Source organism: Nerophis ophidion, linkage group LG04, assembly GCF_033978795.1.
Source record: "Nerophis ophidion isolate RoL-2023_Sa linkage group LG04, RoL_Noph_v1.0, whole genome shotgun sequence".
NCBI classification, from domain to species: Eukaryota; Metazoa; Chordata; class Actinopteri; order Syngnathiformes; family Syngnathidae; genus Nerophis; species Nerophis ophidion.
In genome coordinates, this window is record NC_084614.1 from 79,961,790 (window position 1) to 79,983,616 (window position 21,827).

A 21,827-nucleotide genomic window follows, 5' to 3' on the forward strand; every position below is an offset into this window, starting at 1 on the left:
TCGTCATTACTTATTTTGATTAAACATCAATATTCAAAACTTGACTCATGTATCTTAATAAAACCACCAATATTGGTTTGATCACATTACGCCTGTACTGGCTCACCTGCACTGGCTTCCTGTGCACTTAAGATGTGACTTTAAGGTTTTACTACTTACGTATAAAATACTACACGGTCTAGCTCCATCCTGTCTTGCCGATTGTATTGTACCATATGTCCCGGCAAGAAATCTGCGTTCAAAAGACTCCGGCTTATTAGTGATTCCTAGAGCCCAAAAAAAGTCTGCGGGCTATAGAGCGTTTTCCGTTCGGGCTCCAGTACTCTGGAATGCCCTCCCGGTAACAGTTCGAGATGCTACCTCAGTAGAAGCATTTAAGTCTCACCTTAAAACTCATTTGTATACTCTAGCCTTTAAATAGACTCCCTTTTTAGACCAGTTGATCTGCCGTTTCTTTTCTTTCTCCTATGTCCCCCCCTCCCTTGTGGAGGGGGTCCGGTCCGATGACCATGGATGAAGTACTGGCTGTCCAGAGTCGAGACCCAGGATGGACCGCTCGTCGGGACCCAGGATGGACCGCTCGCCTGTATCGGTTGGGGACGTCTCTACGCTGCTGATCCGCTTGAGATGGTTTCCTGTGGACGGGACTCTCGCTGCTGTCTTGGATCCGCTTGAACTGAACTCTCGCGGCTGTGTTGGAGCCACTATGGATTGAACTTTCACAGTATCATGTTAGACCCGCTCGACATCCATTGCTTTCGGTCCCCTAGAGGGGGGGGGGTTGCCCACATCTGAGGTCCTCTCCAAGGTTTCTCATAGTCAGCATTGTCACTGGCGTCCCACTGGATGTGAATTCTCCCTGCCCACTGGGTGTGAGTTTTCCTTGCCCTTTTGTGGGTTCTTCCGAGGATGTTGTAGTCGTAATGATTTGTGCAGTCCTTTGAGACATTTGGGATTTGGGGCTATATAAATAAACATTGATTGATTGATTGATTTGTTTTCGCCCTCTTTTTGTGCTTTATCCTTTCCATCCTTTGTAACTGAGCCACTGTGTGGAACAATTTCCTTGGTGGATGGTTAAAGTTTGTCTAAGTCTAAGTCTAACTGGCCCCCAATGTTATCAAAAATACGGCCGTGAATATTCGGGCCACACACGGTTCGATTCAATTCGATTTTCGGGGTTAACGATTCGATTCAGAGGATGCAGATGTTATTTTTCTTGCCTTCACTGAAGTGTCGCTGCATCCGTTGTCACGTGATCCACCTCCATGCAGGTGGTGGGCATCTTGAAACGAGGTCGGCGCCCAAAGCGCGCAGGTCGGTCTTTGTTTGGCTCCATTCACAAGTGACGCCTGCCTGCTCAGCGTTTTGCACACAAAGCCGGTCGCCTCCGCCTGGAACAACAACACGGTCGCACTGTGAACGCCGACATCCACGCCATTGCATCGGAAGACACTTTTCTTTTGACAAAACAGACGTCCCACAGTCCACTCTTGGAGGCGGGTGAAGGTTCGACATGAAGATGTTGCCATGGCATCCCGTCATAGGCTGATGAAGTGTGACAGTGAGACCGTGTCAGTGACAAACATGGCTGCCAACCAACCACGTGAGTCAACCGGGGCACAACTTTTACAGACTGTCACTTAGTTGATACTTGTGTGTGTGTGTGTGTGTTTAGAACCTCAGGACTTTGTAGACTCTGATCCAGAAGACTTGTCAGGGGAGCTGGTCCAGGCCGTGTGTCTTGAATCGGACCTGCAGGACGGACAGTGAGTGTCAGACGGACCTGAAAATTCAACGTGTACTAGAAGTGTGTGTGTGTGTGTTTTGTGTCAGGATGCTGGAGGTGGAGGTGGGTCACCACAGTGTTCTGCTGACCCGCACCGAGGGTCAGTACAGCGCCATCGGGAACCAGTGCACACACTACGGCGCTCCTCTTAGCAAAGGTGACTGCAGGTGAACACACATTTTTTTTATGTATAAATATATACAGTATGATTGTGTGTGTCTGTGTGTGTGTGTGTGTTTAGGCGTGATTTCGGGGAACCGTGTGCGCTGCCCGTGGCATGGCGCCTGCTTTAATGTGCACACTGGAGATGTGGAGGAGTTTCCCGGAATGGACGGTTTACCCTGCCACAAGGTGCAAGAGCCTCACACACACACACAATTTTTTTTTTTTGTCCTGTCCAGCTTCTCAGGCAAATCATATAGTTCAGAGGTGCCCACACTTTTTCTGCAGGCGAGCTACTTTTCAATTGACCAACTCGAGGGGATCTACCTCATTTATATATATCATTTATATTTATTTATTTATGAAATAGACATTTTTGTAAACAAGTTAAATGTGTTTAATGATAATACAATCATGTGTAACACTTTCTTTCACAAAGACAAGAATATAAGTTGGTGTATTACCTGATTCTGATGACTTGCATTGATTGGAATCAGACAGTAATGATGATAACGCCCACATTTTCAAATGGAGGAGAAAAAAAGTTGTCCTTTCTGTACAATACCACATGAAAGTGGTTGGTTTTTGGCATCTAATTCATCCAGCTTCCATACACTTTACAAGAAAAACATTGGCGGCAAATTCCGTAGCTTGCTTGATTGACATTCACGGCACCCGAGGGTCTTGTGAGATGACGCTGGCTGCTGCCTGTTCATTATTATGAAAAAATGACAGAGAGGAAGGCGAGAAACACTTTTTATTTCAACAGACTTTCACGCCGTCCCTTCCGTCAAAACTCTAAAGGCCGACTGCACATTTCCTATCTTCACAATAAAAGCCCTGTTTCATGCTGCCTGCGCTAACAAAATAAGAGTCTCGGAAAGCTGGCGTGCACAAGTGATGTGCACGCCAGCTTTCTGAGGGATCGCTTGTGCACGCCAGTTTTCCGAGACTCTGTATTATAGTTGATGTAGATGGCGGCAAATTCCGTAGCTTGCTTGATTGACATTCACGGCACCCGAGGGTCTTGTGAGATGACGCTGGCTGCTGCCACTTCATTATTATGAAAAAATGACAGAGAGGAAGGCGAGAAACACTTTATTTCAACAGACTTTCGCGCCGTCCCTTCCGTCAAAACTCTAAAGGCCGACTGCACATTTCCTATCTTCACAATAAAAGCCCTGCTTCATGCTGCCTGCGCTAACAAAATAAGAGTGATGTGCACGCCAGCTTTCTGAGGCATCGCTTGTGCACGCCAGTTTTCCCAGATTCTTATTTAGTTAGCGCAGGCAGCATGAAGCAGGGCTTTTATTGTGAAGATAGGAAATGTGCAGTCGGCCTTTAGAGTTTTGACGGAAGGTACGGCGCGAGAGTCTGTTGAAATAAAAAGTGTTTGTCGCCTTCCTCTCGGTCATATTTTCATAATAATGATCTTGCAGCAGCCAGCGTCATCTCACAAGACCCTCCGGTACCGTGAATGTCATTTAAGTGACGTCTTGGTGAAGATTGATGATCACTCATTTTTAGGTCTATTTTTTTTAAAAGCCTGGCTGGAGATCGACTGACACACCCCCCGCGGTCGACTGGTAGCTCGCGATCGACGTAATGGGCACCCCTGCTCTAGTTGATGTAGATGCCCATATCGACTGTTCAGATTTACTTTACAAAAGAGAAGTGTAGGATACTTCTCTTGTTGCCGTATTTCAATTTGACTTCATTAAATGTATTTATATTATCATTTGGTGCAGCCGGGCCGGAGCAGGAGGGGATAAAGAGAGAAAAAAAGGAAGACAGAGGGGGAAATTGTGGGGATAAGAGGGGGATTAGACAGAGAGACAAAAACAACAACAGCAAATACAACAACAATAGAACAACACCAGCACATACAATATGTACAAATATGACCGTAAAAGTGATAGCAAATAAGCAGTTAGTGAAATAAATAATATAGTAATGACATTGAGCATTATTACACTAAAACTGGAGCAATACAAATACCAATAGAAAAAGCGCTTTTGATCATGAACAAAACCAATAGTTTACGTCTATTATCAACAATAAAGTTGTTCAAATGCAACAATACGTGTACATAATGATAGCTAGAAAGATAACAAAAAAAAAAGAAGGAATACCGAAAGATGAAAGGGAAGAGAGAGAGGCAACCTATATTAATCTTGTAGATTGTTATAGTAACAATGGTTTAAGCTCTGTCAATATGCCTTGTGTTACTCAGTTTACCCTAGGGCAGGGGTCGGGAACCTTTTTGGCTGAGAGAGCCATACAAGCCAAATATTTAAAAAAGTGTTTCCGTGAGAGCCGTATAATATTTATTTTTAAATCTGAATACAACTAAATGCGAGCATTTTAAAGTTAGACCAACATTTTTAGAGTACAATAAGTTTGTTATTATTTTTAATAACATTATTATTCTAAAGCTAACCAACAATAAATATAGTACTTCTTACCATTAATGCGACTTTTTGAACAGGTGCGGTAGAAACCGGATGGATGGATTAAAATGCATGAGAATGTTTTATATTTTGAATGTTATTTTTGACACTGTGATTACCAGCGGAATTATTCATTACTTATTGTGTTAAGCAATGTCAGTTAAGATTTATCTGAGAGCCAGATGCAGTCATCAAAAGAGCCACATCTGGCTCTAGAGCAGGGGTGCCCACACTTTTTCTGCAGGCGAGCTACTTTTCAATTGACCAACTCGAGGGGATCTACCTCATTTATATATATCATTTATATTTATTTATTTATGAAAGAGACATTTTTGTAAACAAGTTAAATGTGTTTAATGATAATACAAGCATGTGTAACACATATCGATGTCTTTCTTTCACGAAGACAAGAATATAAGTTGGTGTATTACCTGATTCTGATGACTTGCATTGATTGGAATCAGACAGTAATGATGATAACGCCCACATTTTCAAATGGAGGACAAAAAAAGTTGTCCTTTCTGTACAATACCACATGAAAGTGGTTGGTTTTTGGCATCTAATTCATCCAGCTTCCATACACTTTACAAGAAAAACATTGGCGGCAAATTCCGTAGCTTGCTTGATTGACATTCACGGCACCCGAGGGTCTTGTGAGATGACGCTGGCTGCTGCCAGTTCATTATTATGAAAAAATGACAGAGAGGAAGGCGAGAAACACTTTTTATTTCAACAGACTTTCGCGCCGTCCCTTCCGTCAAAACTCTAAAGGCCGACTGCACATTTCCTATCTTCACAATAAAAGCCCTGCTTCATGCTGCCTGCGCTAACAAAATAAGAGTGATGTGCACGCCAGCTTTCTGAGGCATCGCTTGTGCACGCCAGTTTTCCGAGACTCTGTATTTAGTTAGCGCAGGCGGCATGAAGCAGGGCTTTTATTGTGAAGATAGGAAATGTGCAGTCGGCCTTTAGAGTTTTGACGGAAGGTACGGCGCGAGAGTCTGTTGAAATAAAAAGTGTTTCTCGCCTTCCTCTCGGTCATATTTTCATAATAATGATCTTGCAGCAGCCAGCGTCATCTCACAAGACCCTCCGGTACCATGAATGTCATTTAAGTGACGTCTTGGTGAAGATTGATGATCACTAATTTTTAGGTCTATTTTTTTTAAAAGCCTGGCTGGAGATCGACTGACACACCCCCCGCGGTCGACTGGTAGCTCGCGATCGACGTAATGGGCACCCCTGGTGTAGAGCCATAGGTTCCCTACCCCTGCCCTAGGGCAACAACATTGATATATGTTTGATGAAACATGATTATGTGCATGAGTGTATGTATGTATATGTACTTGTATATGAACAGAATGTGTATATGAATGTTTGTACAGTAAATGTATATGTACAGTATGTGTATGTTTGTACCGTGTGTGTCAGTCACACACACAATTTTAACATATTTTTGTATCTTGAAGGTGATGATCCACAACAACAAAGTTTACGTGTCAGTCAACAAAAAGGTGAACGGCTCCCACAACTTCTTTGTGTGCGTGTACATACGTGCTGACAAGTGCGTGTGTGTGTATGTGTGTGTGTGTGTGTGTGTGTGATGCTGGTGTAGACATTAGAGCAGCAGAGAAGAATGAAAAAGATGGGGGCTGCGGTGTCAGGGGTCACTCACACCGTGCTGCTGCTCGGGGGAGGTGAAACACACACACGAACACACACACACACACATTCTTGTATTTGTTACCTTCTTGAGACCTCTGAAAAATGCCTACCTCTTTAGGACCACCCTTTCTAGATATATAAAGATTTGTGTTTACAACTTTATTTATTATATTCATACTAAGCAAATATAAAAAAGGTAAGCTTTTGGTATTTTTTTTGCTTTGCAAGTGTTTTTAATCTCCATTATTTACTTCAAGTTGTTACAATATGTCTCTATATACATATTCATTTATTTATTTATTACAAATATTGGCCAAAGGGGGGGCGCATTTAAATTTCTTAAACACACTTGTTATTTCATATGTTGGCCAGAGGGGGAGCACTTCAAATTTTTTACACACACTTCCATCCATCCATCTATTTTCTACCGCTTATTTCCTTTTGGGGTCGCGGGGGGCGCTGGCGCCTATCTCAGCTACAATCGGGCGGAAGGCGGGGTACACCCTGGACAAGTCGCCACCTCATCGCAGGGCCAACACAGATAGACAGACAACATTCACACTCACATTCACACACTAGGGCCAATTTAGTGTTGCCAATCAACCTATCCCCAGGTGCATGTCTTTGGAGGTGGGAGGAAGCCGGAGTACCCGGAGGAAACCCACGCATTCACGGGGAGAACATGCAAACTCCACACAGAAAGATCCCGAGCCTGGATTTGAACCCAGGACTGCAGGACTTTCGTATTGTGAGGCAGACGCACTAACCCCTCTGCCACCGTGAAGCCACACACTTGTTATTTCATATGTTGACCAGAGGGTGAGCACTTTTAAAACCCGAAACACAGTCCATCCATCCATTTTCTACAGCTTGTCCCTTTTGGGGTACACTCAGGACAAGTCGCTACCTCATCGCAGCCGAAACACAGTCAATTAGAAAAATCCCTAGTTTTTGGGGCCACCCTAATTTTGATAGATCTCACCACCAGGGGTGCAAATGAGATCTAAATTTTTTGTAATGTGCTTAAGGCCGATGACAAACGAGTCACGGACCACAGATGGCCCCTCTGCCGCACTTTGGGCAACCCAGCTGTAGAAGCTAACTGTTAATGGCCACTATAATATGTTCATCCTACGGTCTTACGTCAGCACCGGAAGTCGTAAAATCAGCTGTTCACCTGGCGGGTTTTTTCGATGATGAATAGGGAAATCCTTCCTTAGCTGCCGTCTTGTTTTATCATATATTACTGCCTTTGCACCCTTCAATGTTTACTTTTGTATGCACATTATATCAACAAAAAAATCCTGACTTTGGAGCAATGTTCACGGACTCTAGTATTTGACTCTCTATTAGATGCAATGGTTTTCCGTATTGGGACCACGATTTCGGCCCTAACTTGTTCAACGGTCCTCATAAGGAATGTATTTTTCCCTGTTGATATCTCTAGAACATGGGTGTCAAACTCTGGCTCGCGGGCCAAATTTGGCCCGCCATGTAATTTAATTTGGCCCTTGAGGCAATATCAAATTAACATTAGAGCTGGCTCACCGGTATTATACAGTGGCTGTGCCGCTGTAACACCGCATTCACCGCTAATATTCATACTTGCCAACCCTCCCGATTTTCCCGGGAGACTTCCGAAGTACAGTGCCCCTCCCGAAAATCTCCCTGGGCAACCATTCTCCTGAATATCTCCCGATTTCCACCCGGACAACAATATTGGTGCCCCGTGCCTTAAAGGCACTGCTTTTAACGTTCTCTAAAACCTGTCGTCACATCCGCTTATCCTCCATATAAACAGCTTCATAATGTAAGCGGCTTATACACACTCATAAGTGAATGCAACGCATACTTGGTCAACAGTCATACAGGTGACACTTGAGGGTGGCTGTATAAACAACTTTACACTGTTACAAATATGTGCCACACTGTGAACCCACACCAAACAAGAATGACAAACACATTTCGTGAGAACATCCGTAGCGTAACACAACAGAACAAATACCCAGAATCCCTTGCAGCACTAACTCTTCCGGGACACTACAATACACGCTACCACCTAAAAGGTTAATTTGTTCAACCTTGGCCCGCGGCTTTGTTCAGTTTTAAATTTTGGCCCACTCTGTATTTGAGTTTGACACCCCTGCTCTAGAAGGTTACAAATACAAGAACCCCCACACACACAAACAAACAAATAAACACAGCGTATCTCGGTTGGTAGAGCGGCCGTGCCAGCAACCTGAGAGTTCCAGGTTCGATCCCAGCTCCTGCCATCCTAGTCACAGCTGTTGTGTCCTTGGGCAAGACGCTTCACCCACTTTCTCCCAGTGCCACCCACACTGGTTCAAACATTTAACTTAGATAACGGGTTTCACTATGTAAAGCGCTTTGAGTCACTGGAGAAAAAGCGCTATATAAATATAATTCCCTTCACACAGGTGTGGCGTCGCTGATCTGCGCGGAGACATTACGCCAGGAGAACTTTGGGGGAAGAATCGTCATGGTAACCAGAGACGAGCTTCTGCCTTATGACAAGACGCGACTCAGCAAGGTGGGAGTGTGACACAACAACACAACTGCAGGTACACAAGTGACACCCCATCCCTCCCACACACACACACACACACACACTCCAGGTGATGAACGTGGACAGTGAGAGCATCTTGTTGAGGAGGATGGACTTTTACCACAAATACGACATCGAAGTCCAGCTCAGGAAGGAAGTGAGTCTACTCCATGTTGTGTGTGTGTGTGTGTGTGTGTGTGTGTGTGTAGTGTACGTCACTTGGACACTCACTCTGGCTGTGCAGGCGCTGTCTGTGGACACGGACAAGAAGACGGTGACGTTTGACGACGGCTCTGTGCAGCGCTACGATCAGCTGCTCATCGCCACGGGCTGCAGGTGACAACAAACACACGACGGTTAGTGTGATCGCGTGCGTGCGTGTGTGTGTGTGTGTGTGTGTGGTGCATGTCAGTCAGCGCAGGTGTGTGTCACGCAGAGCTAAAGGTCTGGATGTCTCCGGCATGGGGTTGGACAACATCAAGAAGTTGGAGACGCCGGAGGACGCGCGTCAGATCCACACCTCCTGTCTGGGTTGTGACGTGGTCGTCGTGGGGACATCCTTTGTTGGTAAGAGCCGTGTGTGAAAACAACAACAACACGGTGTGGTGCATTGTGGGAAGAAAGTCTCACCGCTATGGGTTTAAATCGAAACGCTTCCGTTCAATGGAACCTCGATTTACAAAGTTAATTGGTCGTTGGACGGGTTTGTAAATCAAAAAGTTTGTACATTGAAGCAAATGTCTCCATCAGAAGCAATGTCAACAATTGGTTCCAGCCTCGACAAAACCGTGTGTGAAAACAACAACACGGTGTGGTGCATTGTGGGAAGAAAGTCTCACCGCTATGGGTTTAAATCAAAGCGCTTCCCATCAGTGGAACCTCGAATTACAAACACAAATGTTTGTTGAATGGGTTCGTAAGTCAATCAATCAATCAATGTTTACTTATATAGCCCTGAATCACTAGTGTCTCAAAGGGCTGCACAAACCACTACGACATCCTCGGTAGGCCCACATAAGGGCAAGGAAAACTCACACCCAGTGGGACGTCGGTGACAATGATGACTATGAGAACCTTGGAGAGGACGAAAGCAAGGATGTCGAGCGGGTCTAACATGATACTGTGAAAGTTCAATCCATAATGGATCCAACACAGTCGCGAGAGTCCAGTCCAAAGCGGATCCAACACAGCAGCGAGAGTCCCGTTCACAGCGGAGCCAGCAGGAAACCATCCCAAGCGGAGGCGGATCAGCAGCGCAGAGATGTCCCCAGCCGATACACAGGCAAGCAGTACATGGCCACCGGATCGGACCGGACCCCCTCCACAAGTGAGAGTGGGACATAGGAGAAAAAGAAAAGAAACGGCAGATCAACTGGTCTAAAAAGGGAGTCTATTTAAAGGCTAGAGTATACAAATGAGTTTTAAGGTGAGACTTAAATGCTTCTACTGAGGTGGCATCTCGAACTGTTACCGGGAGGGCATTCCAGAGTACTGGAGCCCGAATGGAAAACGCTCTATAGCCCGCAGACTTTTTTTGGGCTTTGGGAATCACTTATAATCCGGAGTCTTTTGAACGCAGATTTCTTGCCGGGACATATGGTACAATACAATCGGCAAGATAGGATGGAGCTAGACCGTGTAGTATTTTATACGTAAGTAGTAAAACCTTAAAGTCACATCTTAAGTGCACAGGAAGCCAGTGCAGGTGAGCCAGTACAGGCGTAATGTGATCAAACGTTCTTGTTCTTGTCAAAAGTCTAGCAGCCGCATTTTGTACCAACTGTAATCTTTTAATGCTAGACATGGGGAGACCCGAAAATAATACGTTACAGTAATCGAGGCAAGACGTAACAAACGCATGGATAATGATCTCAGCGTCATTAGTGGACAAAATGGAGCGAATTTTTGCGATATTACGGAGATGAAAGAAGGGCGTTTTGGTAACGCTTTTAATGTGTGACTCAAAGGAGAGAGTTGGGTCGAAGATAATACCCAGATTCTTTACCGAGTCGCCTTGTTTAATTGTTTGGTTGTCAAATGTTAGAATTGTATTATTAAATAGAGGTCGGTGTCTAGCAGGACCGATAATCAGCATTTCCGTTTTTTTGGTGTTGAGTTGCAAAAAGTTAGCGGACATCCATTGTTTAATTTCATTAAGACACGCCTCCAGCTGACTACAATCCGGCGTGTTGGTCAGCTTTAGGGGCATGTAGAGTTGGGTGTCATCAGCATAACAGTGAAAGCTAACACCGTATTTGCGTATGTAAGTCACAAAGTTTGTACATTAAGGCAAATTTTTCCATAAGAAGCAATGTCAATAATTGGTTCCAGCCTCGACAAAACCTTGTGTGAAAACAACAACAAGAGTGTGGTGCATTGTTGGAAGAAAGTCTCACCGCTATGGGCCTCATATTTTCTCCTCTAAACATATTGCTGGGTATTGTGGCCAAACAGCTCCGTTTTTGTTTTCATCTGACCACAGAACGTCTTTCCAGAAGGTCTTATCTTTGTCCATTTGATGTCAGATGAAACAAAATTTGACCTAACAATATGTTTGGAGGAGAAAAGGTGAGGCCTTTAATTCCAGGAAAACTATGTCTACCGCCAAGCATGGTGATGGTGCGACACAAAATGACTCAGTGAATGAAGTTGTCGTACACAGAGACACACGGTTTCCACACAAAGGTATATGTGGCTTCATCTAAAAGTTTGTAAATGTAAAAGTTCGCAAACAGAGGGATTTGTCAATCAAGTTCCGCTGTATTTTGAAAAATGGAGTGCACTCAAAACGTACGCAATGTTGAGTGCAAAGGGGTAGACACTTAACAGCCTCGGTAGTCGCCATTTTGGCTCTATAGCACAGTGGTTCTCAAATGTGGGTACACGTACCCCTGGGGGTACTTGAAGGTATGCCAAGGGGTACGTGAGATTTTTCAAAAATATTCTAAAAATAGCAACAATTCTAAAATCCTTTATAAATATATTTTTGGAATAATACTTCAATATGAATGTAAGTTCATAAACAGTGAAAAGAGATGCAACAATGCAATATTCAGTGTTGACAGCTAGATTTTTTTGTGGACATGTTCCATAAATATTGATGTTAAAGATTTCTTTTTTTGTGAAGAAATTAAGTTGATGAATCCAGATGGATCTCTATTACAATCCCCAAAGAGGGCACTTTAAGTTGATGATTACTTCGATGTGAAGAAATCTTTATATATAATTAAATAGCTCGGTTGGTAGAGTGGCCGTGCCAGCAACTTGAGGGTTGCAGGTTCGATTCCCGCTTGTGCCATTCTAGTTACTGTCGTTGTGTCCTTGGGCAAGACACTTTACCCACCTGCTCCCAGTGCCACCCACACTGGTTTAAATGTAACTTAGATATTGGGTGTCACTATGTAAAGCGCTTTGAGTCACTTGAGAAAAGCGCTATATAAATATAATTCAATTCAATTCAAAATCACTTATTTTTCAACAAGTTTTTAGTTATTTTTATATCTTTTTTCCCAAATAGTTCAAGAAAGACCACTACCAATGAGCAATATTTTGCACTGTTATACAATTGTATAAACCAGAAACTGATATCAACATGCCAAAACATGCTAAAATGTGCTGTGTGCGCTGCCCTGTCGACATGCAAACACACACACACACACACACACACACACAGAACTCCCTTTGGTGCCCTCATAAATGATCAGAAATCACAAAAATCCTTCTTTATCTCTTTTTTTCCAACCAAACATGCTTTGCTCTGATTACTTGGATTAAAAGAATGTTCACAGGGGGTACATCACTGAAAAAGGTTGAGAAACACTGCTATAGTGGTATAGCTTGGTTGGTAGAGTGGCCGTGCCAGCAACTTGAGGGTTGCAGGTTCGATTCCCGCTTCCGCCATCCTAGTCACTGCCGTTGTGTCCTTGGGCAAGACACTTTACCCACCTGCTCCCAGTGCCACCCACACTGGTTTGAATGTAACTTAGATATTGGGTGTCACTATGTAAAGCGCTTTGAGTCACTTGAGAAAAGCGCTATATAAATATAATTCAATTCAATTCAAAATCACTTATTTTTCAACAAGTTTTTAGTTATTTTTATATCTTTTTTCCCAAATAGTTCAAGAAAGACCACTACAAATGAGCAATATTTTGCACGGTTATACAATTGTATAAACCAGAAACTGATATCAACATGCCAAAACATGCTAAAATGTGTTGTGTGCGCTGCCCTGTCGACATGCAAACACATACACACACAGAACTCCCTTTGGTGCCCTCATAAATGATCAGAAATCACAAAAATCCTTCTTTATCTCTTTTTTTCAACCAAACATGCTTTGCTCTGATTACTTGGATTAAAAGAATGTTCACAGGGGGTACATCACTGAAAACGGTTGAGAAACACTGCTATAGTGGTATAGCTTGGTTGGTAGAGTGGCCGTGCCAGCAACTTGAGGGTTGCAGGTTCGATTCCCGCTTGTGCCATTGTAGTTACTGTCGTTGTGTCCTTGGGCAAGACACTTTACCCACCTGCTCCCAGTGCCACCCACACTGGTTTAAATGTAACTTAGATATTGGGTTTCACTATGTAAAGCGCTTTGAGTCACTTGAGAAAAGCGCTATATAAATATAATTCAATTCAATTCAAAATCACTTATTTTTCAACAAGTTTTTAGTTATTTTTATATCTTTTTTCCCCAAATAGTTCAAGAAAGACCACTACAAATGAGCAATATTTTGCACTGTTATACAATTGTATAAACCAGAAACTGATATCAACATGCCAAAACATGCTAAAATGTGCTGTGTGCGCTGCCCTGTCGACATGCAAACACACACACACACACAAAACTCCCTTTGGTGCCCTCATAAATGATCAGAAATCACAAAAATCCTTCTTTATCTCTTTTTTTCCAACCAAACATGCTTTGCTCTGATTACTTGGATTAAAAGAATGTTCACAGGGGGTACATCACTGAAAAAGGTTGAGAACCACTGCTATAGTGGTATAGCTCGGTTGGTAGAGTGGCCGTGCCAGCAACTGGAGGGTTGCAGGTTCGATTCCCGCTTGTGCCATTCTAGTTACTGCCGTTGTGTCCTTGGGCAAGACACTTTACCCACCTGCTCCCAGTGCCACCCACACTGGTTTAAATGTAACTTAGATATTGGGTGTCACTATGTAAAGCGCTTTGAGTCACTTGAGAAAAGCGCTATATAAATATAATTCAATTAAATTCAAAATCACTTATTTTTCAACAAGTTTTTAGTTATTTTTATATCTTTTTTCCCAAATAGTTCAAGAAAGACTACTACAAATGAGCAATATTTTGCACTGTTATACAATTGTATAAACCAGAAACTGATATCAACATGCCAAAACATGCTAAAATGTGCTGTGTGCGCTGCCCTGTTGACATGCAAACACACACACACACAGAACTCCCTTTGGTGCCCTCATAAATGATCAGAAATCACAAAAATCCTTCTTTATCTCTTTTTTTCCAACCAAACATGCTTTGCTCTGATTACTTGGATTAAAAGAATGTTCACAGGGGGTACATCACTGAAAAAGGTTGAGAACCACTGCTATAGTGTTATAGCTCGGTTGGTAGAGTGGCCGTGCCAGCAACTTGAGGGTTGCAGGTTCGATTCCCGCTTCCGCCATCCTAGTCACTGCCGTTGTGTCCTTGGGCACACACTGGTTTAAATGCAACTTAGATATCGGGTTTCACTATGTAAAGCGCTTTGAGTCACTAGAGAAAAGCGCTATGTAAATATAATTCACTTCACTATAGCAGGTGGTGAGATTCAGTGCTAAAAAGAAGAGAAGAAGAAGTGGGTAGATATTGCAATGCAGCGACAATAATGGATTGGGGACAGCACTACACATTTAAAGTGTGCACACTCAGGAACTAAGTCCACAGTAATTAGTGTACTTATGGTACTTGGAGAAGGGTTCCACTTGAGATGTTTCCATGTGGTACTCAGGCATGGAGGTGGCGTCCTATTTGGTGGACAAGGCTTCCAGCATCACGGTGGTCGGCAGCAGCGAGCTGCCCTACCAGAACACGCTGGGACCCGAGATCGGCCGAGTCACCATGACGGTGAGCACGACTCGGCACAATGCGCCATGTGACATCAGAGCAAAGCGTGAGTGATTCCGTGTGGATCCGGCAGATGTTGGCCGAGAAGAACGTGAGCTTCTACATGAACGACAACATCAGCGAGGTGCGGGGCGTGCACGGAAAGGTACGTCATTGCTCACCTTAGCTGCCGGGGTCCCCAGGTCACCTGTGTGCCTGCTCCCTGAAGGTCAACCAGGTGGTGCTGAGGAGCGGAAAGGTCGTCCGGGTGGACATTCTGATCGTGGCTATCGGTACGTTGATTTCAATCCACGCTTCGGGACCGCCATGGCGGACTTCCTCTTCTGTGCCTGCAGGCACCGTCCCCAACTCGGAGTTCCTGCGAGGAAGTCCCATCAAGTTGGACTCCAGGAAGTTCGTTCATGTGGACAAGGTCAGCGTCAGGTCCCTGATGATGATGATGATGGTGACGATCTTTCATCAGCTCAAAAACGTTCCCGCCCACAGCACATGCGTACCAACGTGGACGGCGTGTTCTGCGGGGGCGACGTGGCCACCTTCCCCCTGACCATGGCGAAGGACCGACGCGTCAACATTGGACACTGGCAGATGGCGCAGGCGCATGGTGATGAGCAACGTGCGCGTGTTTGACGTCCTGATGATTAGGATGATGATGATGAGTGTGATGATGATGATGAGTGTGATGATGGTATGAGGATGATGACGATGAGTGTGATGATGATGAGTGTGATGATGATGATGAGTGTGATGATGGTGATGAGTGTGATGATGGTGATGAGTGTGATGATGATGAGTGTGATGATGATGAGTGTGATGATGATGATGAGTGTGATGATGATGATGAGTGTGATGATGGTATGAGGATGATGACGATGAGTGTGATGATGATGATGAGTGTGATGATGGTGATGAGTGTGATGATGGTGATGAGTGTGATGATGATGAGTGTGATGATGATGAGTGTGATGATGATGATGAGTGTGATGATGATGATGAGTGTGATGATGGTGATGAGTGTGATGATGGTGATGAGTGTGATGATGATGAGTGTGATGATGATGAGTGTGATGATGATGATGAGTGTGATGATGATGAGTGAGATGATGGTATGATGATGGATGGTATGATTTGGATGAGTGATGAGGATGATGTGTTGTTCTGGGAGGATAACAGATGATGATGATGTGTTTTTTCGGATGGAAAGCTGACTGAGATGATGATGATGATGATAATAATAATGTATAGTTGTGGGAGATAGCAGATGATAATGATGATGACAATGTGTTGTTTAGGGAGGATAGCAGATGCTGAGGATGATGATGATGACAATGTGTTGTTTCGGGAGGACAGCAGATTATGATTATGATAATGATGATGATAACGTGTTGTTTAGGGAGGATAGCAGATGTCTGCCATGATGATGATGATGATCATTAAAATGAAAATGATGATGATGTGTTTAGGGAGGAATAGCAGATGATGATGATAATGACAATGATGATGATAACGTTTTGTTTAGGGAGGATAGCAGATGATGATGAAAATGATGATTATCATTAAAATGAAAATGAGTTTAGGGAGGATAGCAGATGATGATAATGACAATGATGATGATGATCATTAAAATTAAAATGATGAAGTGTTGTTTAGGGAAGATAGCAAATGATGATGATGATAATGATGATCATTAAAATAAAAATGATGATGTATTTATGATGCTGAGGATGATGATGATAATGTGTTGTTTAGGGAGAATAGCAGATGATGATGATTATGATGATGATGATAACACGTTGTTTAGGGAGGATAGCAGATGATGATGATCATTAAAATTAAAATGATGATGATGTGTTCGGGGAGGATAGCAGATAATGATGATGATAACAATTATGATGATAACATATTGTTTAGGGAGGATAGCAGATGATGATGATGATGATAATGATGATCATTAACATGAAAATGATGATGTGTTTAGGGAAAATAGCAGATGATGATGATGGCGATGATGATCATTAAAATGAAAATGATGATGTGTTTTTTAGGGAGGATAGCAGATGATGATGATAACGTGTTGTTTAGGGAGGATAGCAGATGATGATGATAACGTGTTGTTTCGGGAGGATAGCAGATGTCTGCCATGATGATGATGATGATCATTAAAATTAAAATGATGATGATGTGTTTAGGGAGGAATAGCAGATGATAATGACAATGAGGATGATAACGTTTTGTTTAGGGAGGATAGCAGATGATGGTGATGATGAAAATGATGATTATCATTAAAATGAAAAATGAGTTTAGGGAGGATAGCAGATGATAATGACAATGATGATGATGATCATTAAAATTAAAATGATGAAGTGTTGTTTAGGGAAGATAGCAAATGATGATGATGATAATGATGATCATTAAAATAAAAATGATGATGTATTTATGATGCTGAGGATGATGATGATAATGTGTTGTTTAGGGAGAATAGCAGATGATGATGATGATGATGATGATGATAACACGTTGTTTAGGGAGGATAGCAGATGATGATGATGATGATTATTAAAATTAAAATAATGATAATGTGTTCGGGGAGGATAGCAGATAATGATGATGATAACAATTATGATGATAACGTATTGTTTAGGGAGGATAGCAGATGATGATGATGATGATGATGATAATGATGATCATTAACATGAAAATGATGATGTGTTTAGGGAAAATAGCAGATGATGATAATGACGATGATGATCATTAAAATGATAATGATTATGTGTTGTTTAGGGAGGATAGCAGATGATGATAACGTGTTGTTTCGGGAGGATAGCAGATGATGATGATGATAATGATGATGATAATGTGTTGTTTAAGGAGGATAGCACATGATGATGATGACGATAATGACAATGATGATAACATGTTTAGGGAGGATAGCAGATGCAGATGATGATGATGATAATGATAATGTGTTGTTGTTTAAGGAGGATAGCAGATGATGATGATGACGATAATGACAATGATGATAACATGTTGTTTAAGGAGGATAGCAGATGACGATGATAACGTGTTGTTTCAGGAGGATAGCAGATGATGATGATGATGATGACGATAATGACAATGATGATGATGATCATTAAAATGAAAATGATGACGTGTTGTTTAGGGAGGACAGCAGTAGATGATGATGATGACGATGAGGATGGGGTGTTTAGGGAAGATAGATAATGATGATGATGATAACATGTTTAGGGAGGATAGCAGATGACGATGATGATAATGACAATGACGATGATAACATGTTGTTTAGGGACGATAGCAGATGATGATGATGATGATTATCATTCAAATGAAAATTAGTTTAAAGAGGATAGCAGATGATGATGATGACGATAATGACAAAGATGATCATTAAAATGAAAATGATGATGTGTTGTTTAGGGAGGATAGCGGATGATGATGATAACGTGTTGTTTCGGGAGGATAGCAGATGATGATGATGATAATGATAATGTGTTGTTTAAGGAGGTTAGCAGATGATGATGATGACGATAATGACAATGATGATAACATGTTGTTTAGGGAGGATAGCAGATGATGATGATGATAATGATAATGTGTTGTTTAAGGAGGTTAGCAGATGATGATGATGACGATAATGACAATGATGATAACATGTTGTTTAGGGAGGATAGCAGATGATGATGATAACGTGTTGTTTCGGTAGGATAGCAGATGATGATGATGATAATGATAATGTGTTGTTTAAGGAGGATAGCAGATGATGATGATGATGATAATGACAATGATGATAAGATGTTTAGGGAGGATAGCAGATGACGATGATGTGTTGTTTCGGGAGGATAGCAGATGATGATGATGATAATGATGATGATAATGTGTTGTTTAAGGAGGATAGCAGATGATGATGATGATAATGACAATGATGATCATTAAAATTAAAATGATGACGTGTTGTTTAGGGAGGACAGCAGCAGATGATGATGATGATGGGTTGTTTAGTGAAGATAGCAAATAATGATGACGATGATAACGTGTTGTTTAAAGAGGATAGCAGATGATGACGATAACGACAATGATGATTATTAAAATTAAAATAATTATATGTTGTTTAGGGAGGATAGCAGCAGATGATGATGATGATGGGTTGTTTAGGGAAGATAGCAAATGATGATGATGATGATAATAAAATGTTTAGGTAGGATATCAGATGATGATGATGATGATAATGACAATGATAACATGTTTAGGGAGGATAGCAGATGATGATGATGATGATTATCATTAAAATGATGATGAGTTTCAGGAGGAGAGCAGATAATGATGATGTTAATGTGTTGTTTAAGGAAGATAGCAGATGATGATGATGACAATAACGACAACGATGATGATGATCATTAAAATGAAAATGATGATGTGTTGTTTAGGGAGGACAGCAGCAGATGATGATGATGATGGGTTGTTTAGGGAAGATAGGAAATGATCATGATGATGATGATGTTGTTTAAAGAGGATAGCAGATGATGATGATGACAATAACGACAACGATGATGATGATCATTAAAATGAAAATGATGATGTGTTGTTTAGGGAGGACAGCAGCAGATGATGATGATGATGATGTGTTGTTTAGGGAAGATAGCAAATGATCATGATGATGATAAAATGTTGTTTAAAGAGGATAGCAGATGATGATGATGACAATAATGATCATTAAAATAAAAATGATGACGTGTTGTTTAGGGAGGACAACAGCAGATGATGATGATGATGATGGGGTGTTTGGGGAAGATAGCAAATGATGATGATGATGATAAAATGTTGTTTAGGGAGGATAGCAGATGATAATGATAATGGTTATTATTAAAATGAAAATGAAGATGTGTTTAGGGAGGATAGCAGATGATGATAATGAAGATGATGAAAATGAAAACTATGTGTTTTTCAGGGAGAACAGCAGATGATGTGTCGTTTAGGGACGATAGCAAATGATGATGATGATAATTAAAATGAAAATGATGTATTGTTTAGGGAAGATGGCAGATGATGATGAGGATGATAATAATGACAATGATGATGATGATGGCAATGACGACGATGATGCATTGTTCAGGGAGGACAGCTGCTCTCAACATGCTAAAGCAAGACTCTCCTGTCAACTCTGTCCCGTTCTACTGGACCGTGGTGCTGGGGAAGACTATCCGCTACGCAGGTTGGACACCTTCATCTTCTCATCACGATGGAATAATAACTTGAGAGAAATGAAGTGAGAACTCTCCATGATGGCAAGTCCGGCCCTTGGTGGTTCAAGGCAGCACGACTGAGCGCCCCCTAGTGCCAGGGAGTGTATGAAAGGTGTACTTCCATGCTTGTCAAGACTGTCACTAGCTGTGTTGTGAGTGCAGGCTACGGGGAAGGATACACTGAAATAGTCATGAAGGGAAACTTTGAGGACAGGAAGTTCCTCGCCTTGTACATAAAGTGAGTGCTCAACACACACACACACACACACACACTTACACTTTTTACCGTGATGTCTTTCCTCGTGCAGGGACGATGAGGTCATAGCGGCGGCCAGCTTGAACTATGACCCGGCGGTGTCTGCAGTGGCCGAGAGACTGGTTTCAGGACGAGTCATTACCAGGGACGAAGCTCTGTGAGACAACACACACATTACAACACGGACACACACACACACAGAGATAAACACACTTGTCTGTGTCAGATCTGACGACCTGAGCTGGCTGCAGTTGTCCTGACGGAGGCACCTCACCAGGTTTTCGCCAGGTGGACTCAGGTCCCGCACGGACTGGATGGAGACTGAAAAGACACAAGCGCGCAAACAACACATACCTCACCTTTGTACAACTTTGTGGTCGCACATCTTTGTGGAACGTTCCACTTCAGGGACGGAGGTCGTCACTTTTGTCTCCGAGTTAGTCCTCTTTTTTTTTTTAAAACCTAACACACTTTTTAACTGCACGCTCCTTCCCCAACACTCACCGCTCAGGTGCTCTTTAGGAGGGCGGGGTCAGAGATGTGTAGAAGACAACTCTTTGTATGATTGAAGGTCCTCAAGTCATTTCATTTTATTGTCCAATTATTATTAGTATTTTTAATGCTGACTAACAAAAAGGCCACATTTTTTTTTTTATTGGATTTGATTCCATTCGAATCGGTTGTTAGGACGCACCGCCTAACTGGATCCAGTTTTACAAAATCACTTCTGTTGACACTATTATTAGGTTTGTATATGAACAATTACTTCAAAAATATGATTAGCTTGAATTAATTAATCCCAGACATATAGAAATAGATGTTCCTGAATATTTAAGGTTGTTAAAAATAAAATGTTGACTATGAAACTCCCCTGCTTTGTTCCCAATCAAAGTAATGATGTATTTAATTATCAATAAAACAGCAGTACTGTTTTCCAGTGTCTTTATTTGCTTCATCTGCCCCCTACCGTCCAGCAGTGGTACTGTCAAGGTGGACATTAAAGGCCTACTGAAATCCACTACTACCGACCACGCAGTCCGATAGTTTATATATCAATGATGAAATATTAACATTGCAACACATGCCAATACGGCCTTTTTAGATTAGTAATTTGCAATTTTAAATTTCCCGCAAAGTGTCGTGTTGATGACGCGTGCGTTTGACGTCTGGGGTTGTAGCGGACATTATTTTCCAGCCCGATCCAAGCTATAAGTAGTCTGCTTTAATCGCATAATTACACAGTATTCTGGACGTCTGTGTTGCTGAATCTTTTGCAATTTGTTCAATTAAAAATGGAGAAGTCAAAGTAGAAAGATGGAGGTGGGAAGCTTTTAGCCTTTAGCCACACAAACACAGCCGGTGTTTCCTTGTTTAAAATTCCCGAAGGTGAAGCTTTACTATGGAACAAAGCGGTCAAGCGAACAAGTCAACCGGCAGTTTTCGGTGAGAAAATGGTGGTAATAAGTCGGCTCTTACCGGAGACATCAGCGGAGCTTCCGTCATGCTGCGGCTGCGTGACTTCCCTCAGAGACGCTCGCGGTCAACACACCCGTGGCCACACCGTTCCGACTTCCA

At 42.3% G+C, this 21,827-nt stretch overlaps 1 protein-coding gene across 2 annotated transcripts; it reads left to right on the forward strand.

The window, feature by feature from the left end:
- Positions 1-143: 143 nt before the first annotated feature.
- Positions 144-21,174, forward strand: aifm5 (apoptosis inducing factor mitochondria associated 5). Of its 2 annotated transcripts, none has more exons than XM_061899213.1 (19): positions 144-1,606; positions 1,679-1,769; positions 1,837-1,946; positions 2,031-2,140; positions 5,871-5,915; positions 6,017-6,098; positions 8,505-8,617; positions 8,703-8,789; positions 8,877-8,968; positions 9,069-9,199; positions 14,623-14,738; positions 14,812-14,883; positions 14,947-15,010; positions 15,074-15,150; positions 15,225-15,354; positions 19,867-19,965; positions 20,159-20,234; positions 20,305-20,409; positions 20,479-21,174. In XM_061899213.1, exons 1-19 carry the CDS (start codon positions 1,531-1,533, stop codon positions 20,510-20,512), a joined length of 1,710 nt encoding a protein of 569 aa, XP_061755197.1. In that variant the 5' UTR covers positions 144-1,530; the 3' UTR covers positions 20,513-21,174. The 2 variants fall into 2 exon arrangements, with proteins under 2 accessions (XP_061755197.1, XP_061755198.1); XM_061899214.1 differs by having other exon boundaries at positions 15,225-15,342.
- Positions 21,175-21,827: the final 653 nt, after the last annotated feature.